Source organism: Berghia stephanieae, chromosome 5 (assembly GCF_034508935.2).
Source record: "Berghia stephanieae isolate SIO BIC M18660-M18661 chromosome 5, UCSD_Bste_1.3, whole genome shotgun sequence".
In the NCBI taxonomy this organism is placed as follows: Eukaryota; Metazoa; Mollusca; class Gastropoda; order Nudibranchia; family Aeolidiidae; genus Berghia; species Berghia stephanieae.
The window spans coordinates 19,449,242-19,475,499 of record NC_088364.1 but is presented as its reverse complement, the minus strand read 5'-3'; the positions used below and the strand labels follow the sequence as shown (position 1 = coordinate 19,475,499).

General features: G+C 34.0%; 1 protein-coding gene across 1 annotated transcript in view; it reads left to right on the top strand.

Moving 5' to 3' along the window:
• The first annotated feature begins 2,508 nt into the window (after positions 1 to 2,508).
• LOC144972552 (tubulin-specific chaperone D-like) overlaps positions 2,509 to 26,258 on the top strand; it is a 45,209-nt gene continuing 21,459 nt past the window's right edge. Inside the window, exons 1-19 of the mRNA XM_078913888.1 lie at positions 2,509 to 2,716; positions 3,810 to 3,860; positions 4,924 to 5,021; positions 5,962 to 6,063; positions 6,689 to 6,835; positions 8,187 to 8,325; positions 8,900 to 8,995; positions 9,556 to 9,688; positions 10,483 to 10,622; positions 10,963 to 11,023; positions 11,674 to 11,780; positions 12,219 to 12,281; positions 12,962 to 13,118; positions 15,438 to 15,525; positions 21,285 to 21,370; positions 23,160 to 23,240; positions 24,572 to 24,645; positions 25,005 to 25,122; positions 25,954 to 26,014. Of these exons, the coding sequence (XP_078770014.1) occupies positions 2,527 to 2,716; positions 3,810 to 3,860; positions 4,924 to 5,021; positions 5,962 to 6,063; positions 6,689 to 6,835; positions 8,187 to 8,325; positions 8,900 to 8,995; positions 9,556 to 9,688; positions 10,483 to 10,622; positions 10,963 to 11,023; positions 11,674 to 11,780; positions 12,219 to 12,281; positions 12,962 to 13,118; positions 15,438 to 15,525; positions 21,285 to 21,370; positions 23,160 to 23,240; positions 24,572 to 24,645; positions 25,005 to 25,122; positions 25,954 to 26,014 (1,992 nt within the window). The 5' untranslated portion in view covers positions 2,509 to 2,526. The remainder of the gene's footprint in view (positions 2,717 to 3,809; positions 3,861 to 4,923; positions 5,022 to 5,961; positions 6,064 to 6,688; positions 6,836 to 8,186; positions 8,326 to 8,899; positions 8,996 to 9,555; positions 9,689 to 10,482; positions 10,623 to 10,962; positions 11,024 to 11,673; positions 11,781 to 12,218; positions 12,282 to 12,961; positions 13,119 to 15,437; positions 15,526 to 21,284; positions 21,371 to 23,159; positions 23,241 to 24,571; positions 24,646 to 25,004; positions 25,123 to 25,953; positions 26,015 to 26,258) is intronic.

Genomic DNA, 26,258 nt, shown 5'->3' with positions numbered 1-26,258 from the left:
TATTTTTCTCCGGCAGAGAAAACGCGTTTACCGGCGGCCATGTACTATTTTTACATCTGATTAATGTGAGAAATTTATTTGAATCAAAAGACCTTTTCCAAGGACTTAAACCCTTTCCTTACCAGCCATTTTCAGGATTTTCCCCAAAACTTCACACCCAACTAACACAAAAATATAATTTTTATCACTCGGAGATAATAGCAGTAAAATTCTTGCGATACATAATTTCTTTAGCAAAACAAGCTCTACAACACGCTTTTCATTTTCTTTAATTTTTATGATGTACAAAAGAAATTTGAATAAGAAAAATAAATGTTGGTTGTATCGTATCGAATGTGACGATTTTCCTATAGTTGGTACGGAGAGGGTTAAACTGTGCTGTCGACAGGGGGACTCGAACAGGGAATTTCATATCGAAGTCAGGTGTCATTAACATTATTATCACTTTCATTTAAATTTTTTTAAAAATCTATTGCGGTCCACCGCGAGATGAGCCTTACTTGTGTTGAAATGTGAACTTGAATGGCGCTCTTCAAAAATAAGTTAGGTACCACTAAAAAGCAAAAAAAAAAAAACCCATTTATTTCTGCGTCAGACAATTTCACTGAATTATTTTGAAAGAGGGCTTTTTCATGAGTAAATCCATTTAAATTTGAAGGAAAAGTTTTATTATTATTATTATTATTATTATTATTATTATTATTATTATTATTATTATTATTATTATTATTATTATTATTATTATTATTATTATTATTATTATTATTATTATTATTATTATTATTATTATTATTATTATTATTATTATTATTTTAATATACGGATTTGGCCCAGAGGTTGAGTTGTAATTTTAGGCGCACCGCTAGATATATATATATATATATATATATATATATATATATATATATATATATATATATATATATAAAAACAAAAACCATGAAATAGTAGTGCTCAACTTTAGGATAAAAGGAGCTATTATAAACATTTGAAAGATAATTAAGATTCATATATATATATATGAAGGATGAAATGAAGGACATGGAAACGTTCGTTTCGTCTTTAAAATACGTGAGAGAATTTATTTATGGTCACATTTTTCTTTGGCTAGCTTTTCGTGTTTGATGGATTATCTATATTCCATCATGGCATGCCTAGGCGATGGGATCTAATGTTACCGTTGCGAAAGGGCGTACTTTTTAAAATAAAAATCCTTTCCTAGGGGACAAAGTGGTCAAGTGTTAAGGCTGTGACTTGGAGGATCCCGAGTTCAAACCCCGCTTCAGGCACAATTTTTTTTTCTTTCTTGGGCAAGATTATTAACCACCGATTTTCTCACTTTGGATAACATGGTTGATTCCTATAGATAGATAGATAGATAAATAGATAGATAGATAGATAGATAGATAGATAGATAGATAGATAGATAGATAGATAGATAGATAGATAGATAGATAGATAGATAGATAGATAGATAGATTAGATAGATAGATAGATAGATTAGATAGATAGATAAATAGATAGATAGATAGAGGGATAGATAGATAGATAGATAGATAGATAGATAGATAGATAGATAGATAGATAGATAGATAGATATATAGAAAAAATATTGAGACGTATATTATAGATCATATATAAGTGATAAATTATTGCTGTCAATTTATTTGTACCTGATTTACCACATTTTACTCGCTTCACAATGCTTCATTTATTCTCTCCTAGGCTGTATAGCACTAATTTCAGTCGTCTTTTAGACGCCCCATTACACCCTGAATAGTCAGATATGTACCCATTCACACCCGAGTAATGTATATATAAATTAAAAATTTGTGAATGGTGGATTGGACAAAACAAAAACAAAAGAAAAACAAAAACAAACAAACAAAAAAAAAAAAAAACACAACAAAAACACACAAAAAAAAACCCACAAAAAAAACCCCCAAAAAACAAAAAGCAAAACAAAAAACAAACAAAATCAAAACAACGATTTCATGGTGTTTCTGTATTCACCTCATGACCTCAATGAGTTGCCATAACTGTCTGGTCGTGTGTTCGAATCCTCATCGCCTCAGAGTTTTCATTCTCTTTTGTCTTTGACGATACTTTTCTAGCGACCTGTCAAAAGGCTAGCAGGCAATTGTTATTGTCCGTTTCCACGCTATAGAATCCAGGATAAACTTCGGCTTCATGGGCCGCATGGCTGAAGGACTAATTTCTTTGTTTTTCTTTTTTTTTTTTTTTGAGCTATGAGTACATAGAACTAAGAAACAGCATTAACAAAATCAACAGCAACAACGAAAGGAGGAGGAGGAGCTGAGCATTGTAAGGTGGCACAGGTAAAACGAAAACATAGATACACGTATCTAATGCATTTTTATGCTTTAACTTTTCTGTCGCTTGGTCTTGTTGCAACACGATAAAGGTCACTCGTACTTTTATGGAATATTAGTAAGAGGTGAAAAATGCGAATGACTGAGAAGCAGCTGTCAGTTACTATTTCAGTTTGTTTACTCATAATCCAAGATGGCGACTGCCGTGCCGACAAACACCAGTTCCACTGAAGGCAGTGGAGATGGATTGCTTGATGAAAAGGAAAAGTGTTTGATCCATGAACATTTTACCGAAGCTGAAGAAGTAAAAAAGCTTATCATTGGTCTTAATGATATTTGGAAAGACTCCATAGCTGTGGAATCATCAGAGGAAAGATTCCACTGTGAGTTCATTTTTATTTTTCCGATCGTTTTTATTTAAAGAGAGTTGTACCTTCACAACCACAACCCATTAAAAGTAAAAGCGAATGATGATAAGTACTTTGCATTGATAGATTTGAATCATATTTAAAGGATAGCAAGCAACTGTCACTGTCCACTCAACGTAACAAAAACCGCTTTTGCCACTCTTAAAGAAACTCATCTCTCATATCAGATTGTTCCTGTCTTCCATTTCCTCTTACTCTTACTCTTAATCGTATTCTTCATGGTTTCCACTCCACTCTCTACTACTTTACACAACACCAACACTGTGAAGCCTATGAGATCTATTTCATTCATGCTTACCATCTCTGTCATGATTATTCTCGGTATGATTTAAAAAAAAATAAAAAAATTAGATTAGATACCCAACTTGTTGCAAGTCACTGCTCCTGCTCCTGCTATTGCCATACTTCATTACCTCAGATGGCATTTTGGCCATGAAAGAATGTCAATTATGAGGATAATTTAATAATGATAACAACACCAACAGCAATTACAACATCAACAAACTTTTATTAGATCTACCTGTCAATTTGGGAGGCCATCCTTAAGCTCCTCAAGCAAAGGGAAACAATCCAAGTATTCCTTTAACTAACCCTAAGAAAAAATGAAACCTTATACTTATACCTTTAACTAACCGTAATAGGAAAAACAAACACCCTAGGACCTTTAACTTTACTAGATAAAACCTCTAGCTAACCCTAATAGTAATAAAAAAAATAAATCCTAGGACTGCTTTGCACTCCCTTTCAATACTTTAACAACAAAATGGCAATGGAGAACCAAAACAATGGCCATGTTAGGAAATTTTAAACTTTCACTAATCTATCAAGGTTTGTTCTAGAGTTTTTAAGATGCTACTACTATAAATTGACAAATTGAACATATAAATGCCTGACTAAAGATCCATGGTGTAAAAAATAATTGAAAGAGATGCTACACCGAGGAGCTTAAGGGAGTAAAGCACCTTGATTATGAATAAGTATGAAAAAAAAATGCCACTACGCGCATAGCATATCTATAGTTTATATCTAATATTCTATTTTATTTCAGTCATCATTGATGATTACCAGGAGCAGCCTCATCTCATTGATCCCTATCTTGGTAAGTGTTTTTGATTAGCATCCAAAGACATACATTTGTGCAGTCAAATCTTCGATAGAAATGGAGTTTGATGAAGAAGAGGTTGTAGGATAGACGTCTAAGCATAAAATCAAACTTTGGTCTATAATATAAAGATTTAAATCAGGATTTAATTCATAATAAAAATTTAGATAGCGCATGAGCTTATAAGACAGGGGAAAGGGGGGGGGGGATAATATGGTATATAAGACAAAGCATTATAACCATAGGAAAGTGGTTATGAGCCTTAGATTGAGCGATCTCTCTTTTCATTGAGTTAAGAATTGTGAGGTCCTGATCACTTGATAGGTAAAGCAATCGACCCTCACGCATGAATTAGATTCGAATCTTGGCTTAATCATATCATATTATTCTTTGACCCCCTAACACCCCTTGTCCACTCAAACATAAATACATTACGAAGAAAGAAGACTGATTTAAACAGCTCAAAAATGTTACATTAATAGTAATAGAAATGTGTTTAAAACGTTTTCAGGGATTTCTCATTTAAATGCTCTTGAATATTCCACACGGATTGTCTGAAGTGAGAAAAAGATCTTGTTCCCGCTTGCTTTGTGTTATTGCTTGCAAGGAGTACTTCACTTGAAGATAAAGAACTTTTTTGAGGGGGTTGGGTGGTGTATTTATCTCAACAACGGATACATTAATTTCCATCTCATCTTTCTAGGTATTGCACGAGAGGCTGAATTTATTTGTTTTCTCTTTTCTTTATTTGGGGGGGGCGGGGGGGGGGGGGGGGGGGGGGGGGGGGGGGGGGGGGGGGGAGATAGTAGAGCACATCATGAAATTGTGATTTATAAAATCAAATGTTTTCATCTTGTATAATATAGCTGAAATTAATTAATAATTAGAAAGGAATTTAAAGTAGCTTGTCATTGGAATAAATATGATCTGTGTTTGAAGTAAATACAAAGATCCTGAATTAATAAAAGTGCACAAAAATAATAGAATAAAAAAAATCACTTCTGGATATTTGTACTATCAAAATATATTTGCTGATTGTGACTTGTTTTTCTTCGTGCAGAGGAAATACTCAGTACACTGCTGAAGACTGCCACCGACCCTGATTCTCCAAAGCCTGTCATTCAGCAAGCATTTAGTTACTTGTATTTGGTGACCAAGGTAGTGTTTCACTTATATTTCATTGTTCTCTTCATATTATAAAGAATGAATACCCCTTTTGTATATTTTGAACATTTTCTACCATTTTATAAAGCATTGGATGGACACGCAAACAAATTAGGTTTGAATCTGTTTCAAGGCTGATTTTTTAAAGCAATACATTAACTGATTTGATAGCGTGATCTAATTTAGATTTGATGGAAAGTAGCTGGCAATTGACCAACTGCCTATCCAAAGGGACTTTATCTTTAGATCAGTGCACACAAAACGTGTTGCCACCACACCATAAAAGTGCCACAACAGGCACACATTGCTCTGTTATCAATTTTTTTTTACTGCAAAGCGATGAGCCCAATATTAAAGTTCAGTTCCTGTTCAATAAGTCAGTCTGTCTCAGATTCAAAAGTAAATATCACATAGATGGAACTGGATGGTGTTATTATGCCTTATTGAAAAAATATGTACAGGCATGGATTTAGAACATCAATGTGGATTGAATAATGTGACCCTGTATTTCAAATATTACACTCTAGCTTCGTAACAAAATGTATGGATATCATGATTTATAGCAACATTTCAATTAACTTTAAAGTTACAGGAATGTGTAAATGGAGTAGGAAATTATTGGCTTTTATCACCATTAAACAAAAAATGATGACCATGACTATTTTTGAAAAGAATCCGCAGATTGTAAACTATAATGCACTGATTTAACAAATGAATGTTGGGTCCTCACCTCAATCAGTAATCTGAAACAATAGCACTCACTTTATAATTTATCTATTTATTTATATTTTTTTTTAATGAAACGGGCCATAAAGTTTCGTTGTCAACTTCATATTGATCTCTGATTCCTTTTACACCTATAGTCTTTGGTAAAGATTTTACCTTTTTATTTTTGCAAAATACTTTTCATTTCTTTTGTAATTTTGATACCAAGATGCGTGGGTTCAAGCATGTGGTGAGGCTCCTTCCTCATGAAGTAACAGATATGGAGCCTTTACTGGCACTGCTAGAAGCACAAGATCCAGCAAATTATCAGGTCAGTAGTATTTGTTCTCATATAATACTATATATTTTTTTTTCGTTTATTTTAAAGGTTGAAGACAAGGGTTTATAAACAGCTTGAACAGAATAGAAATCAATCAATGCTTCAAGATTACTATTCTTACAAACAACAATGTCACATTTCGCTGTCGATAAAACATGAAAAAGAAAAAAAAAAGAGAGAGAAAAAAACAATAACAACCAACAACAACAACAAAAGAAAAAAAAACCCCCAAAATTAAACAAAAAATTATAATGAGGTCATATCGTGAACATGAAGATCTGAAGCCTGTAGTAAGTTCAGAGAGGAATTTCCTACATAAATAAATGGCACCTGCAAGCTGGTGCTTAGATTTTGTTTTTTAGCTTCTCCACTTATTCGCACACTCTGCTTAATTGACACACTCACCTGAACTTCGAGTTTGGGCGTTTAAGTGAAGTCGACTGTAATAATAATAATAGTAATAAAAAAAATAATAATGATAATGATGATGATGATAATGATAATAATAATAACAACAATGAAGTGCTGCTTAACAGATTAATCAATATTTATTCCAAGTTGAAAATTATTTTCTTTGATGTCAGACATGGCATTGTTGTTTGTTTGATTTTCCCAGCTTTGGGAGACCCGTTACATGCTGTTGTTATGGATGTCCATTGTCTGCATGATTCCATTTGATCTCAAACGACTGGACAATTCTCATGATCAGGGGGACCAGGATGTCAAAATGAAAACGATGGATAGAATCATGGCTATTTGTAAGGTAAAAATCATGTCGTAACAAATTATGCATTTAATGAATTGTGTGTGGAACGTGTACTTACTTACTTACTTACTACTTACTTACTTACTTACTTACTTACTTACTTACTTACTTACTTACTTACTTACTTACTTACTTACTTACTTACTTACTTACTTACTTACTTACTTACTTACCTACTTACTTACTTACTTACTTACTTACTTGCTTACTTGCTTACTTACTTACTTACCTACCTACCTACCTACCTACCTACCTACCTACTTACTTACTTACTTACTTACTTACTTACTTACTTACTTACTTACTTACTTACTTACTTACCTTTCATTCCTCCAGGACGATAGGTCATCAAGGACCCTCCTCCGTTGGGCACAATTTTGGGCTGCCCTCTCCACTTCCTTTCATGTTGTCCCTTTCTCCTTCAGTTCAGCCTGTGTTTCACCTCCAAATGCTACTTGGTCTTTCCATCATTTATTTGTTTCTCCTGAGGTTTCCAAAGGAGTGCCTGGCGTTTGATGCTGGATACTGGCTTTTTTCTTTATTCACCATCCTGATAAATGGCAGTTAATGGATTTATAAAGAAGTCCATTTTTAGCAATCTCAGCATTTTAAATTGTTTTTAGCGCTAATTTATGAACTATTTAAATTTGACTAAGACTAATTTTATATAGAGTATTAATTTTATTTACAATTTTACTTATATTTACATTATTAGATTATCTGATGATTAAAACAGTGGTAAAGTTGAATAGGAGCTTAAGGTAACTAAGCACAGATGAATGAGGTTGGCCTTTTACATTTCATAGATATCAACATGGTAAATGATAAAGTGGAAATCCAACACTTATATCGAACCTCATCATTACTGTAAACTGTTTACTTTTCCTTCCTTCAAATATCAAATTTGCAATAGATATATATGTGAGATGTATTATTCTTAAGTGCTTTGTTGCTATGTGATGCAAGCCATTCTGTTGTGACCGACATGTACTTATTTGGAGGTCTGAAAACCCAAAGTTACATGGGCTCATTGTTGTAATGGAAACAGACTATACAAGTTATTTTGCATTTTACTTTATTTTATTTGTTTTCCATGTTAATTTGTGCATTGTTGTGCTGACGAAGGGTTTGTACCCGAAACGTCCATTGTCTGTTTTGTTCCCATACGAAGCCTCTCCATTTTCACTTTTTCGTTTGTATTAATGGAAATACTCTTACACCAGTGCAAAATATTGTCCATTTTAACTATGTTAAATCAAGTCCATATTGTGTTCGCTTATGAGACCTGAAGATATGTGCACCTACTTTGAGTGTGACCAAACCAAATTTGTCTCTATTTTTTTCACAGATTTATCTCTCTGTCAGCGACAAGTGTCGAGATGCTGCAGCTTACCTCCTGGCTCGTTTTCTAACGCGGACGGATGTCAAACAAGAGCTTTTGCCTCAGTCACTGGATTGGATGTTATCCATCATCAAACAAGCTTCCTGTAAATTTTATTAGATTTTATATACAGCATAACTATATTTTCACATGATACTTCCACCATCTCCTGAACAAGCCATATGGAACATAAATTCCATTGCCTATAATTTGGCCTTTTTTATTGTGTTGTCAAATATTAGTTAATGTGTATTGTAAGGTTCTCTTTCACTTCTCAGCTATATTTAGGACTTTACCAAGGCACTGCACTGCACACGGCAGAAGTTGCTCTATTGTCACCTTCTGTTTCTTCTGTTGTCAATGTGTTGCTTGATAACATTTGGAATCAATATGCTTGCCTCATATATTTAGAATTTCATTTGTAAAGCATTCTCTCTAGCCTACTTTTTTATTGATGTATGATAACCAAAATGTTGATTATGGGCTTATTTCTTGAAATTATGATTTAGGACATTGTGTATTGGATCGAGAGTTTTTCCATTACAAATCATAACATTATGGATTATCAGACTTGTAAATAAAGAACACGTAACCTTCATTCCAACAATAACAATGTTGTGTGACAAATGCAGAATTTTCGTTATAGGACAAATCTAAAATAATAATTTGATACTTCTCAGGTCAATCAGGCAGTGGCAGAAATCAGTTATGTGGTGTGATAGCTACCCTTGCTCAACTCTTCAAGAATGGAAAGAGAGAGGACCTTTTACCATACGGTAGGTGGAAATAATTTTTGTGTTCAAACATGTACAGTGGATCTTGGATCAGTTAAGGTCAGGGAGACAGAGGGTCAGTCATCTTTATGGGGATCTCATGGAATGTAAGATGCCTTGACTAAAGTTAACGTAAAAGAAGTTTATAAAAAACATTTAGAAAAAAAGGAACATTAATCATAGATTTTTATTTTCTCATGAAATGGATGAATTTCAGGTCCATTTTTGTTATTCCAGGCTGAGCTTATTTATTTATTACTTATGATGATTGCCCATGTATTTCCTATACAAATAGTTTTAAATAATTATAGTTTTAAATATCTTCTTAAGTTGCTTTTTTTTTTTTTTTTGAATGAATTCATAAATGCCATAACCTGAACATTTATCACGGTTAAAAGTGGAATGACTTAACAGGAAAAGCTTTGATAATTTTTTGTTTCTATAGCTGCAGATTTTAAAACTTACATTTTTGAAATAGTATTCTCAAAATTGATACATTTTTAAAATAACTTTTTTTCAAACCTTCCCAATTCATTATGTTGTCTTGACCGATGCTTTGACAGCCCCAGTTGTTTTAAATGTGACACTGGGATCTAACCTGCAAGAGAAGGGAGATTGTGTAATTCGCAAGATGGTGGGCAAATTGGTGCATCGGCTTGGTCTTACCTTCATGAAAGTTAGAATAGCAAGCTGGAGGTTGGTATTCTTTCAACTGATTTTCAATTTTCCAGATTTATTTTCCAACTCGTTACTTGCATGAAAAGTAGAATGTAATTCTCAATTTATCTACAAAGATGACTTTTGTGGTCATTTCGAGTTTCTACTGTATCAAAGGACAGGAAAATGAATAAGACATAAATTACAAATTGGATGAATTTGAGGTGACAGCGATGGTTGTTACGATATCCGTATTCTTTGTCTTTGTAGATAAATTGGGCTTAAATACTACCTTATTGCTTTTAATTTTTCAAAAGCTTAGGGCAGCATTGTTTGCCTTCAAAAGCATGATAACTTGTATGGTATGCACCTGGTACCCGCAATCCCAATATTTTTGGCATTTGTTTCAGATCACTTATTTATAACCAAAGACTGCAGAAGTTTAAATATTTCATGAATGCAGGGAGCTCCAATATATATATATGTATATATATCCAATAATATATGAATTTGATGAATAAGTTTTTAATCGATATATTTTTTATTGCTTATGATGTAAATGATGACCTGAATCTTTCCTCTTGTTTTTATTTTCCACAGGGTATTTAAACGCCTTTGACCGAAGAAACCCTTATTATGATATGTTATGTTATGTTTTAAGAAATATTATACATTACCCTCAATAAAGCACAAGAACTCAACCCAGTTCTCATATTTTTTCAAAATTTTTAATTCAATTTTTTATTGTATCTAAATTTAAACCATACTGACATAATACCATTTTGATGTGGTTGGTCTCATTTTTTTTTTTCCCCTTTTTTTTTTCTGAACAGATACCAGAGAGGCAGTCGGTCGTTAGCTGCCAACTTGGGTGGAGGAGTCACAGAGGCTAGTCAAGGGGGAGAGAATAGAGAGCTGATGGTGGAAAATGATGAAGACATTGATGTGCCAGAGGAGATTGAAAGCGTCATAGGTGAGTCCAAATTGAGATTGTATTATAGTAAATACTTAGGACAGCTTTTGTTTTGGTTTGCTTAGTTAATAGGGGGAAGGGTGAGGGGGGTTGAGAAAATAGAAAATAATTTTCTCCCTTTAAGATTTTGGTAATGAGTTGAAGGAAATTTGGATAATAGTCAAATTATGACTTGCTTAGACATGACATCTAAATCTTTGGGACTTGAGAATTTATTTTCATTAAAATATTAACACTACAACGTTGAAGGGGACTTTACAATTTCAGAATATCTTTTTTTATACCATGGTTTGTTTTATGTTTTTTTTCTTATCTTTTTCTCTCTTCTTATCATATTCAGAATGCATGCTTGTCCATTTAAAAGACAAAGAAACAGTTGTCAGGTGGACTGCTGCAAAAGGGTAAGAGTTATTAAGGTTAAAGAATCCTAGTGGTTAGATTATTGTTGTACATATGAAACCCAGACAAGCGTTATGCACTGCCATAGTTTACTAAAGGGGCACTAGCTTTTGAATTATTTTTTTAAATATTTTTTTTCTTTAATTTTTTTTTTTTAATATTGATTTGTACAGTCAAGGGGAGAAGATTGTTTAAGAATGAAGCTTCAGCAATTAGCAGATCTTGTTTCTTCTCAAAAAGGATATTCTCGCTTTCCCACTTTCTTATTACTTGCCTTATTCATCCTTGAAGTTATGATGTTTAGTGTATTTGAACTTTTCTGTCCTGTTTCTAGAAATGGAAATATGGACTTTTTGGTGATTTGGTAGGTTGATCTCGTAGATCTGGTTGAAAGTACTTTGTGATAAACTAGCGTTATATCCAAAGGTTGATAAGCAGTTTTTACTCTTCTTTAATTGCTACAGAAAATTTGATAAATTCCAGCTATGCTGGTGTTAAGGCTGGATGGAGTTTTTAATTAAAGAAAAAAAATCTTCAGTTGTAAAATAAAACAATCAAAAATAATTTCTGATCTAAGAAATGTCACAATTCTCATGTAGTATTATTTATTAAAGGATTATGGAAATCTGCAATTCTTCATGTATTTTTTCAGAATTGGTCGAGTGACTGGACGCCTTCCTTGTGAGCTAGCAGATGATGTTGTTGGCTCTGTCCTTGACCTTTTTAGTTACCAAGAATCCGATGGGGCCTGGCATGGAGGTATGGTCGTTGAGTTTCATTTGTAATGCATTCCTTACTTGTTCTACTTTTATTGTTGTTTTAGTGGTAGTAGTAGTAGTATTAGGAGTAGCAGTAGAAGTAGTAGTTGTAGTCGTGGTGGTAGAGGTAGTAATAGTAGTAGTAGTAGTAGTAGTAGTAGTAGAAGTAGTAATTGCTGTAGTAGTAGTAGCTGTAGTAGAAATGCCTGTAGCTGTAGCAGTCACAGTAATAGCAGCAGCAGCAGTATAAGTAGTACCAGCAGCAGCACAAGTAGAAGTACCAGCGGCAGCAGCAGAGTTGTAGGAATAACACCTTTAACCTCGTTTAAAAACTACACTTGTTGATTAAATCAAAGTCAAGCTTCTTCAGACATTTGTTTTAAAGTTTACTATTGATAGACTGAAACAAGTTTCAACTTTTAAAAAATTCCTTCATCAGGTTGCTTGGCCTTGGCAGAGCTTGGTCGCAGAGGTCTTCTTTTGCCTGGGAGACTTAAAGATGGTGAGATATGTTTTTCTGTGAAATTTATGGTGGATCTTTTTTTAATGGTTGAAGAAATGTAATCCAAATTATCGAAATGACTTATGATTTCAATAAAACTCAATGTAGATAAATCTTTTTTCTCACTCGGTCTGTGTTCTTTGAACATTTACTAAAAAAGAATATAGTAAGGTTGTCTCTTAAGTATTCCTTTTGTACTGGCAAGTAATGTTGAGCATGAAAAGTAACCAAAGGTTTGAGCAAGGTCGTAAATCTTTTAAAATCTTGACCCAGGTGTTAACAAGAGATGGCGATTATTGTTAGAGTAGTTCTTCAGAGCCATTAGGTCCAAGAAGCCAGAGTTTATCCCATTTTCCATGGTATGAAACGGACAATAGCAATTGCTTGTTACCTTTTGATAGGATGCTAGTATATTGTAAGTACTTTCTACCAGATCTAACAGACCCAGCTACCCAATCACTGCTAGGTGGACAAGGAGGTTGGAAAAAAAATCTCGACTTCACCCGGGATTGATCTTGGTCCCATTGTGTGTGAAGTGAGTGCTCTACCAACTAAGGTAACAGGACCCCCAAATATTGTTAAAAGTGGTAATGCAAAAATGAGTGTCCAACAGATGTTACTTATATATATATATATATTTGATTTTATTTGCTTTTAAAAATGTTCGTTTCATTTCCTAGTGGTGCCAGTCATCATCAAAGCCTTGAACTATGATGAAAAGCGAGGCAATTTCTCTATAGGAGCTCATGTGAGGGATGCTGCGTGTTATGTGTGCTGGGCTTTTGCAAGGGCTTATGAGCCAAAAGAAATTAATCCATATGTCCAACAAATCGCCAAGTGAGTTTATGATATGAAATATAATGTTGAATAATTTGTTATTTATTCAACTTGCTATAACAAGTTAGTGGTAATATTTTTACAAAAATTTATTGACTATGTCTCACAGAATAATTTTCAAAATTTCATCAGAGATTATTGCAGGAATGTCACTTTTCTGGTTTTAGTCAGAAATCTGCTTCCAGAATTTCTGGCACTCACTCTCACATCTAACTTGAGAATTTTTTACAGATTAATGTTTAGAAGGTCGAAATTAACTTTTAAAAATTAAATTCGAGGGTCAATTTAGAATGATTTTTATCATTTTTATACAGTTATCTTTTGCTGGGCATCATTATTCTGACATTTTGATGGATTTTTGTTTGTAGATGAGTGTGCAGAACTTTACTGATATTTACCACTTAGTAATAAAGCATAAATTATTGTTATTACCAGTGAAGTTGCATGAGATTAGAGTTTTAAACAAATTGTGATATGTTGTATTAATTTTCAGGGTTTTAAAAAATGTAATTACAAAGTGACATTCTTGATTAATGGACTAGACAAGCTGTCAAAAAATATTACATCTTAACCCTCTCGTGTTCAGATTCTTTTTGGGGGAGTAGATAATGAGTTCCCTATATGGCCATGTCAATCATGTAGACATCCTTTGATGGTATAAGCCTACTTTGATTCTGTAGTCGCCTTTTCGTTTCTACGGTCACTCAGCTAAACTCCGCCAGAAACGATTTCATAGTCCGTCCATCACCAATTTCAAACTTTTGTTCTCGTGAGTTCATAAATTTTTTGACGAAGAACGATTGGCTACTGAGCATCTTGACCCTTCAACGATGGTCGTTCTGGCAGCTCACGTGTCAACAGCCGTCAACAATGAATTGAATCATCGTCGATGCGTGGAAGACGGCATGGAATAGTTGCGTGTCATCGCCACGTTGTTGAATAAATTATCCAGGCATGGTCGATAGGTAAAAAAGCCAAATTATGTTCTAGTTACTTTGAAACAAAAAGTATATCAATGATCTCGTCTCAATGAATATAAAGATGATATAAAAATCAAGAAAATCGGCGATAAATAAAAAAGTTGCTAAAAAGCTAAAATAAACAAAAGAAATTTTTGAAATCAAATTTATCGTAAAACAGTTGGTTTTCAAACTGATATTTATGAAACAAAGACAATGTACTTCTTTTTTCAAGCTGATTTCAGCAATGTGACTTTCAAATTCCTCAGAATTATATTTTTTACTTTTAGATTTTTGCTTTTAGGCCTACTCCATAAGGTGTTATATTCCTTGCATAACAATAGCGTAATACATCGACGGGGAGAAGCGTCTTTGTTTCGGCCAGCTGGATAGATAGCCTGTGATTGGTCGAAGACTTTGAGACGCTTGATTCACAATTCTACACGAACGGACCCCGGCGGTCTATCAAAGAGGTGTAACAAATTTGTTTACCGACTATTTTTCTTGGTGCTAAAATTACAAAGTAATAATTTCGCATCAGAAAAAATAACTCTGAAGTTCCTATCTCTTTATTACAATAAAATTGATACCTCGAATGACAAAATCGACCCACAAATAAGGGAGTTATAAATTATTCATAATATTTTTAAAAGTTTACAATAATGGTCTTCAAAGTCATTTTTCATCACCAAAGTCGTAATTTTTTACCGATTTTTACCAAACAAAGTGCAATGTCAATGATTTTCACCCGCAAATAAAATAGGATTTAAATCGCAATTTCTGAAACGTATTTTCTTTTCTGTCGGCAAATTTATAAAAATCAAAGCTGAAAACACCTGCGGCAGTGACATGGCCTGTCATTTCCTCCACAACGATTGGATTTTACTTACTGAGGCCAGTTTTGACTACCCCGCCCATGAATATTATGCCGTTGTCGGTTTTTGTCGGGTTGAATCTTAAAGAGTTAACACAGAATAAACAAAAATGAATATAGCAGCTTGAAAAAAGAACAAATTACGAAACACGGAACGTTTCGGGCTCAGAACCCTTCTTCAGTCAACAACTAAAAACAATTTAAACACAAATACATCATTTAAAAACCCAGATAGATGGCAGAGGGAAAAAAATAAGCACATCCTTTCTGTAATAAGATCTTGGAATGTTTACAAAAATGCTGCATTTGCTTGGTAACTTAGGGCTTGCAGAATAGAGCAGAATAGTAAACTATGCATAAAATATGGTGGATGAAAAAAATATTACGACCAGTAGAGTAAAAATAGATGGTAAAATATATTAGTTGAATTAAATCTTATAAAGCAGTGAAAACATCTTAACACTTGGCATTTGTTTGTCTCCTCAGTTGTCTAATCATTGTATCCTTGTTTGATAGAGAAGTGAATGTTAGGAGAGCTGCATCAGCTGCTTTTCAAGAGAATGTTGGAAGACAGGTGAGAATTTATGATGTATTCATATTCAACTCTTGGATCAATCTATTCCTTTCTCTTTCTCTTCTCTTCTCCTCTTCTGAAAAGCAGCATGGACTGTAATTTTGAAATTACAATTATGACAAATCTTCTTCTTCTTCTTCTTCTTCTTCTTCTTCTTCTTCTTCTTCTTCTTCTTCTTCTTCTTCTTCTTCTTCTTCTTCTTCTTCTTCTTCTTCTTCTTCTTCTTCTTCTTCTTCTTCTTCTTCTTCTTCTTCTTCTTCTTCTTCTTCTTCTTCTTCTTCTTCTTCTTCACAAAAATATGCATAAAAAGGTCGCTAGAGGAGAGAAGAAAATATACAAGTTATGCCTCTGCTAAATCCATTTTTAAAGGAGACCGACTGCTACACGGGTTTTAAGGATAGGCATCCACCCCTTGCTATAACAAGGTTAGCATAAGCTCTATGATGAAGTGAAAAAAGTTGAACCAAAAAAGTTCAAGATAAACATTAATGCAATTTATTACGTAAAGCATGTGTACAGTACTCTACAGAGCTTTACATTTTGCTTTGTATTTGTCTGAAGATTTTTTTGAACCCATTTTTTTCCTTTTTATGGATTTATTTCTTTAACAAAGTTGCAAAAGACAAATGTATTTTAAATCTTTTCGGCAAATCACAAAGAAAGTGTGAGTGAGCGTTGTTTGATGGAATGGATGTACAAACTTTTTCAATGGTTATCCGTACTCACTTTTTGGTTGGTTCTATCTTAATAGCATAAGTCATAAATATAACACATTGCAATTTCCTTAAAGATCAATAAAATTCATCTCATCTTTTTTGATATGTGTTATTGCTCAATACGTTTACATGCCCATAGCTTTAAGAAAACATATTAATAAAATACAATATTATTAATTGCTTTTTATTACCCTCACATGACTACTTAACTTTTGAGATAGTTTCTTGTCTTTGTTCTTCTTAAAAAAAGAACAAAAACTAGAGCATTTATAAAGTGAAATATCCTTTAAACATGCTCAAAGAGCTTTTCAAGGGGTCCCAAGCCAACAGCAACACTTAACTTGTAGGATGAGACGTGACACCTGTTAGGTGATATTGCAATCTTTTCAGACAGAGACAAGGCTGTTAACGGCCAGGTACTCATTTCACACCTGAGTATGGTGAGAGAATCAGTAAAGAGCCTTTTCCAAGGACTCAACTATGCGCCACTGAGAGCGGGACTCAACTGTAGACCTTCCGTATTGAAGGCGGGTGTCATACCACTAGACCGCATAGCCTCATAAAGTCTTGTTTATTTAATGATAGTGATACTAACTGCTAGAAGCTGTGGACTGTAAAAAGGAATAAACAAAAATGAAAATTAAAGCTAAAAAAAAAGCACAAAATACGAAACACAGAACATATAGGTCTCAAGCACTTCTTCAAAACCTTTTTAGCTAGGGGAATTAGGGACAGAAAAACCCCGAATTGTGCAAATTTGTGATGAAAGCATGATTTTTTAATGAAAAAAAGTTCGTGCTCTAAGGTTTAAATTGTGATATAGAACCACTTTCTCATTACTCCAAGAGCTGAGATATTAGCAATTTAAATTGTGTAAAAATTCACGGTGGTGATGAAATTTGCCGCCTTCACATCGACATTTTGCTTTGGTGTCAAAAGGTCACAGACTACGTCATCGGTACCGAGTACAGATGTACACTGTTGCTTAAATCGAAATCGGAAATATAACATCATTTATTCATAACATACAACTTATCAAATTCATTCATTTACCAAGAGAGTAACATAATTTTCAAAAGTATTTTATTTTAAATCCAAAAGTATACCAATTTGGTTATTTCAAATTTTACCGGCATTGGAACGCGGAACATGAGATTGTGAAATCGAAGAAATCAAAGTTGTGGTGGTCGAATACGAATACGAAAAAAAAAAACCAAAAAAAAAACTGATTTTTTTCCCCCTCTCATATCTTTTGTATATTCCGATAGCTTTCTAAGAGTATAATTTTTGTTTTCTTAATGTCTTTTTAAATTAGAATTATTTGAAAATAATATACGTCCGCTCATGTGAAGATATCTGTAAACAATGCATCTCATTCTGCGGTTGCTAGTTGTGTCGTCTACTTTCGGGTCGGCGAGGTCACGAAACGGTGTCAACTTGAACTCTGTCGCCTTTTACCCACCTCATGATGATGATAATAATAATAATAATAATAATAATAATAATAATAATAATAATAATAATAATAATAATAATAATAATAATAAAAATAATAATAATAATCATCGTCATCATCATTAGCAGCATACCGGGCACCTAGATATCGCTTAAGCATCAATTTTATGTGTCACACTAATTCAACACAGTTATGTTATTATTGTTGAAAATGTCCGTATCATCATCTTTAACATCACCGTCATGAACATCGCCCCATCCCCAGCACCAACAATCCCTTGATCAAGTCACTTAACCCATTAAATCATGGCATTGACAATGCACTAAATCTTGTACTAACTACTAACAATTATATAATGGCAAAATGCAGTATTGGGGTGGATTGGTCAAAATGATTCATTTGTCAAGAGATTTTTAAAAATAAAAAATTAGAATGCCCAGCTCTGTCAAAGCGGACATATTGTGGTCAATGGTACGTGACTTTTGTAGCGTAGCGTTCTACCAGCTATGGTGTTAAGACTTTTAACGGATTAGAAAATGATAGTGACAAGCTAGATTTGTCTGTTGAAGACCGCTCTGAGGATACACTGGAGGTACTGAAGCAAAATTATACCAAGTGGCACAAATTATATCGCTTTGATATACGGCCAAAAAAAAAAAAAATCAGAAGGCTTGCTGTGAAAAATGAGTAATCACAAGAAAACTTGTCAAATTATCCCGATCTAGACATTCTCTCATCATCCGACTGTCCAAGGAGACAGAATATGCGTTTTCCCTCAGATGACGTTATCACAAGAAATAGGACACGTTGTATGCTTTGCAACAATAAGATGACGCTTCCCTCCATTCAATAATGACAAGAGACATGAACGAAAATATCCGCGTGGCTGCAGAGATTATAAACGATGTCCAGATTTTCTCCATGTTCTCAAAAGGTGATTTGATTGCGCAGGGAGTTCATTATCAAAAGATTTGTCATGTCCGTTTTATGAACATCAAAAAATGCTGAATATTACCAAAACAAACAAAGTTCTAGTTTTGCTGTTGCTGAAATTGTTTCTTTTTCTTCTTCTTCCTCTTCAAGCTGAAACTTCCTCATAGATTTGCCAGGTTTCCTCATGTTCTGTTGGAGGCCGTGTACTGACACCTGACCTGGTTTTTCTGACCTTTGTAAAATACATTTAGTTTATTCTTCTCTCTCCTTTCCTTCAATGGTTCCAAATGGGGTGTCATATATGGCTTTGATTTGTTTGAGGATTTTGTTGAACGAATTTTATAGCTTTTTTTGGATTGATTCTATTTACCTAATTGCGGAGGTGTGATCGGGATCCCATACCTTACCGCTTTACTCGTGTGTTGGTCTAACATAAACTTTATAGCATTTCTCTTTTATGGTTACTTTGTAGCCATAGAGGTTTCTTCTCAAGAATCCCGGGGTGGAGTTTGCTTTCCTGCATATGTTTGCAATGTGGTCTTTCCTGGTCAGGCGATTGTTTATTATTACTCCGAGATATTTTGCTTTGGTGACTTCTTATAGTGAGTTGTGGTGGATTGTGTATTATCTTCCTTTTGTTGGTAATTTTCTGAAATCAAAGTCCCGATGAAGAATTTCTGAGTCTTTCTTAAGCCTTATTGCTCTGTACAAAAGGCTGTCATCCGCAAATAGTCTCAGTTGAGTTCCTAGCGACAATCATTGATGTAGATAAGGAACAAGAGGGGACCCAGTACGGTACCTAGGGGCACACCTGTAGTACTGGAGCTGACCCTGACATTGCTCTTTCAGTTGTTTACGATTAGTGAGAAAATCCATTACCCAGTCGTGTGCGTTACTCATGATTCCATATCTCCGCAGTTTACTAGCCAGAGTATGGTAATTGACTTTATCAAATGATTTACTGAAGTCTCATAATATAACATCTGTTTAGAGTTGTTCTTTCATATTTTCTGTTAGGTTGTTGCAAGTTGTTATGCATAGAACAGATCAAAGAGAGAGAGAGAGAGAGAGAGAGAGAGAGAGAGAGAGAGAGAGAGAGAGAGAGAGAGAGAGAGAGAGAGAGAGAGACTCCATAAATTGTCAGAATTAATCAAGATGTATAGCAAAGAATGCTGTGAAAGAGGTTGCACCCAGTCGTACGTTCACTCCAGTCGGTCCTACCAGGCCTCGACAGCTAACCTCAGGAAAGGAAACATTTTTAGCCTTCAATAAGACAACATATGGTTTTCTTGAACACACTGCCATTGAAAAAGCTGACAACGAGATATTGGCTTTATCTTGCGCCGTTAAAATAATTCAAAGAGATCAGGATAAACTAGAAAAGGCTACTGTTGAATTCTCTCAAGTCTCCCAAGAAAAATGTGTTCCACAGTCATTTGTCTAATAAATATGATTTTGTTGGATCCTAATCATCTAAAAATGTTAATATACGTCACCAAGAAAATTTTTCATTTTCGAAATTAATAGTTACCAACATCACCATAATCACTTCCACTATCACCACCACCAACTCATCATTACCATATTCATCATCATCATCATCATCATCATCATCATTATCATCATCATCGCTATCACGATCACAACCACCTCATCATCATCCCCATCACCATTATCAATACTACTATCTCCATAATCACCTCATCATCATCATCATCATCATCATCATCATCATCATCATCATCATCATCATCATCATCATCATCATCATCATCATAATCATCATCATCATGATCATCACTACCATTACCACCACCACCATCATCACGACACCATCAACAACATCCTGATCATCATCTTCATCGTCGTCTTCGTCATCATCATCATCATCATCATCATCATCATCATCATCATCATCATCATCATCATCATCATCATCATCATCATCACTACCAAGATCAGCACCACCACCACCTCATCAACATCATCATCATCATCACTACTATTATTACAACAATCACCTCATCAGCATCATCATTATCACCAACATCACCTCCACCATCATCTTCACCACGATGACGACCAACACAACACAAGTAAAACTGACAACAGCACCATCTCCTTCTCTCCCACCACCCCCCTTCCAGTCCTCATAATAAAGCTATACTACCGGCCCATAAGGCTCCTATATCACATAAAGTCACATTTTTAACAATTATAATTATTTAAACCAAAATAATCAACCGCTTACACGGGCTAAAAATAATATATTTTTAAAGTGCCGAATTGTCAACAAATATTTCATGGATTACGCCCCTTTGTTTTAATATAGCTCATATAGGCGGATTTTCATCTCCCTATTTCACACTGTTAGAGGAATTTCTCAATGTGGTTCTATATCAACATCGATTAATAGTGGTCTCAAGTTACTTTGTACCAAATTTGGTGCTTTCATCACTAATTTGCACAATTTTACCCTAATTCACCTAGCGATTTTGTTGTTGGCTGAAGAAGGGTTTTGAACCCAAAAGGTTTCGTGTTTGGTATTTTGTTCTTTTTTTTTTTAGCTTTGATATTCATTTTTGTTTATTTATTTAATGATGTGAGCTATATCTCCACAAATTCTTTGACACTTTCACTTTCAATCCATTCAGGGTACTTTTCCCCATGGCATTGATATTCTCACCAATGTGGATTACTTTGCTGTTGGGAGTCGCCCTAGGTGCTATTTGGAACTGAGGTAATTCATTCTTACTACTTTTTGCTATCACATCGATGTAGAATTTTTAGTTCTTTTTTTTTTTTTCCAAGCATTGGTTTTAGAAATTCAACACTTCTGGAAGTTAATATGTAATGGTGCCAGTGGCATCAGTCACTTATTCAGCTCTTGCTTCAGTCAAGTGTAGTGAATGTTTCTCTGTACTGATTTTAAAATTAGTTTTATACAGTTATCTTCGTCTTTTACCAGGGATCATTATTATGACATTTTGATTTTTAAAAAAAATTATTTTTGAATTGATTAATTTATTTTTAATTTTTTTAATTTTGTGGTTCTTGCAACACTTCTAAGTAACAAGCATAGCTGTCGGTTCAATGAACATGATGATAAGTGAATCAACTCAAAATTTATTATTTAAATGTTGATTAAAATTTGAACTCAATTTCTGTTGTCATAATAGACAACACATTTTTCGACTTCATAAAAGAACTCCGTAGAGATATTTTCTGATATCTTATATACTTCACTCACTTATCGTAGAATTATTTCCGAATGTTAAGAATTGAAAGGGGTTCATTTAAATTTTAAGAAATTGATTACATTCAAAGTAATGAGAGGAATCACTACCCAGTATCTATTCAATGCAAGTATTCCCACCTCATTGTCATACTCACTAACTGGAAGGTTGACACACACAACCCACATGTTAAAAATGATTTCGATGGGATTTGACTTAAGCAAATTTGATATTTTGATAAAATATCACAGTGTCTATAATCAATCTCATAATACATGCAAACCATTTACATGTCATTTGTACACACCATTCAAAATGTATTGACGATTAGTCCAGTAGTTTCAGAGCCATAGTTTTACGAAAAATCCAATTTGCCAAATATATAATAAGATATTAGTGCCTCTTGTCATGAATTAAGAAGAGACATCGACATCCTAGCTAACCAAGCCATGACAAGATTTTGATTGTTCAGTTGATAAAGTAGTTTCATGGACATATGAGGTCAAAGTTTGGGGTTTTTCTGGGCCCTTATTCATATGGACAGTGATCAGTAGTTAACTGGTTTATTCTTGGAAAAGTTTGTAGATTTGCACTTTTATTGAAAAGTGATAAACAATATTCTGTATGGGTCAATATTGGATATCAGTTCTTAAAAAATTGTAAAGCCCTATATACATTGAATTTTGATGGGTCTAAAAGAAAATCTCTGTAAACCAGGTGTGCTTGTATTTGAGTTAAGTCCCATTGAACTACTTGGATCATGCCAAACCTAAACAACCTAACAGAGATAAAAGAAAGTAATTTGGCTTGTAGATCTGATGGCTTTCCTCAACCCTACTTGCAGCCACTGACATGAATTTTTAAAAACTTTTTCTTTCTTTCTTTCTTCCCCCCCCCCCCCTCCCCCCCCCCCCCCCCCCACAGCTAATGCCAATTTAACAAAGAGAACGGATTTGTGCAGAACAGCACTTTTAATTTCCTCTCAGACATTCTAATTTTTTCTAGTCATATGCTGCCTGTAGAGCCCATACTAGTTACATTCATGATTATTTCTCCATATTATCTAACAGTGTGCAAGTTTCACTATCTATTTTTAGGTATTTATGATAACATGGTTAAAACATCATCAAAACACTAAAAATAGAAAGGCTTTGAAATGTAACATTCATTATTCGGTGATGATTTTAAGCTTTTTTTCATTTTCACATTTTCACGTGTATTTTCTTTTTAAAAAAATATTATTCCAGGATTCAGACAGCATTTTATCATTTTATACTTTTGTGTCATCTACAGCGAGTATGTGGCCCAGTTTAAAGAATACACACACGCTGTCATTAGTCACCTCGCAGAAGTCAAGCTGGCTCATTGGGACAGGTTAGTTCATTAGAGGATTATAGATTGGATGCAGGCAAATTACCATGACTATAACAAAGTGAAAAAGTTTTAAATTGTTAATCGGAAAAAAGTTTTGAATAAAATTAGGATAACAGCTTTGAAAATGATCAAAAGACTTAACATGGAATATACTATGTTCAAATGAAATTTATCTAAAATATTAATAAGAGTTTTATACTGTTTCACAAAGAATGATTTAGACTCTACTTCAGGATTTTAATAATATCAGTTTAAAATTATTTCAATTTCGAATAGTATTTAGTTCTATGATTTTAAATTGCTTGTGCTTTGGAAATAGTTTGGATTTTTTAATATTAAAGATAGTTAATTTTTGTTGTAAAATAATCAGCCTGACAAATTGAAGTGGATTCAGGACCTCTTTTATTATTAGCTGTCTCTTGCTTTTAATCCTCTTTCTTCCTTGCGGAACATTAGGCCTCTACAAGCATCTGCCATCTGCTTCTGTCCTTGCCTTTGTTCTTGGTAGTCTCCAATGTGAGGCCTGTCATCTTCATTTCGTAAGACAGTGAGCACCATTATGTGAGTATCGGACACCTGTCATGTCCCTTGTTGTATTCAATCTTGGGACTGGCAGGTGACGTTGCTCTCTGTTCTTCTCAAGGTGTGACTGACCCATCTCTATTTCATCCTTAAATTTGTTGCAAGCGCCTTAAAACCCTTAAAATCAAACAAACAAACAACCAGTTAACTCTGGGTGGGGTTCCTGACTTCCCATAGTGTAACTTCTATCCCTCTATAGCTGTTTTCCAATTTGCCTTCTGTCTTTGTCTTGGAACGAGGGAGGCACTAACTGTATCTTCTATCCCTCTATAGCTGTTTTCCAATTTGTCAAATGTACAGTTATTGTTTTGGGAGATGATATTTTTTTCCTTGTAAATCATCTCTCTATTATGTATTATTATATTTGTTGTTTTGAATGTATAATGTAAGCATTTGGGTGTATTCTTTTTAGTGGGATCCGATTCTCGTGTCTCATCTTTTAGGTGATCTCAAACTAAGTTCCCTATTTGAACTAATTCCCCATTTGTCTTACATTTTCTAGAGTGCTTTAACTGTAATTCTAGAACTTTAATACTATCCCATTTTCTTCCTTTTTACTGGTGTTGATATGACCTAAATGTCGTCGAAAGTGCCGTAAAACCCCTAAACACAAAACATATTTCCTCCTTCTAATTTAAGGGCTGATATTAGTAGCTGTTATCCATCTGTTATTGTATTCTAACAAAATCAATGACCCAACTCCAACTGATAGTCTTGATATTATTATTATTACTCTAATTCAATTCCAGTGGAATCCGAGAGCTTTCATCCAAGGCCATCAGCAAACTGACTGCATGTGACCCAGAATTCATAGCCAAAACAAGTGAGTGTTGTGATATATTTTTCCCCCTTAAGATTGGGTATCTGAGGAGTACTCAGGTATAAAATGAGTTGTTTCTGTCTGACAAAAATTGTAATATCGCCTAAGAGGCATCATTTTTCACCCTACATGTCAAGTGTTGCTTTTGGCTAGGGACCCCTTGTAAAGCACTTTGAGCATGTTTGGTGGATAATGCACTATATAAAAGCTCAAGTTAAATTATTTTTTTTTTCAAATATAGAAATCTTATTCTTTTGCATCAAAAATGATCAAACTAAAGTTTACCATTTTTATTTTTTTCAAAGTCATTGAAATTGTACTTGGACCACATTTTTATTCGGCTCATTTTAATTATTCCACAGTTTTGCCCAAATTGCTACCTCTGACATCTGGCCTTGACCTCTTCCAGAGACACGGTGCCATTCTTGGTTGTGCTGAGATCCTTTATGCGTTGTCTAATGTGGCAAAGGCAAGGAATGTGTGAGTACTGTTGTTGATATAAATTTTTAATTTTACACAGATTTTTATTGATTATTTATATATAAGAATATAAGTTCATCATGTCATATCCATGCATATTCTGAAAAGTGAGAAGGCACTTATGTTGATAACAAGAAACCGTGACCTTACTGGTACGACAACTCCACCTGGCCGGGGAGATTGTGACTCTACTGTATGAGCTATCCATGACCCGTGGGGTTTGAGCCCCCGTCGCCGCCGCGATGTTTTTATTCTCTGTTGTCTTCTGGCAATTTCTTACCATGTTCATTTCTTGTTTATATATTGCATACATGCATAATTGTTGGTTTCAAGAGTACATAGCTTATACTTTTTTTTATCATGTGATCCTTTGGTCAATTATGTAGGTCATTCATTTTAAATTTTCTTTTTTTTTTTTCTTCTGAAAACTACATATTATTTTTCTTCCAGTATGTTGATAAATGCCATCTTTTAAAATTATACATTGAAATTAGTCTGGAAATGCAGTGAGCTGAAAAATTGTCTAGGTGTCCAGCAAACTAGACTGACTCAAACCATTTTTCATTAAGTTTCTTCTACTGGAGGAGCTCCTTTGCAATGAGTATGAGTAATAGCCTTAGAAAGTTATGGTGTATATATCGTGATGATTTGAAAATGTTTTCAACAACAACATCTGTGATATAACAACACATTGAATTAACTCATCAATAAAAGTTGAAGCGTAAAGAATTGTCAAAAAGCCATATTGTTTTTCACTGATGAAAAGTTTTTACTTAAACCAGTTTATCGACTGTGTATAAATGAATTTATATTTTATGCCTTTATTTACAGATCCCTCTCCACCTTTTGTGATCAGAAAATTTTAGATGATATTCAGTCCATCACTAAAAAGGTGAGATGTCTTGGTTGTTACAATTGAAAATCTTTGCCTTCTTAGAAAATCAATATGGTTTCCTTTTACGACATTTTAACTATGGTGACTTTTGACTCTTCACTTCATCTCTACACAATATAAAACTTTATTATAACATTGATAAATAAATATAAATTAAAATCAGCTCTCTACTGTAAGATAAATTTGTTAGGACCCCCAAAATCCAGTTCGATAGTTTGTGATGTTTAGTGTTTATCATCAA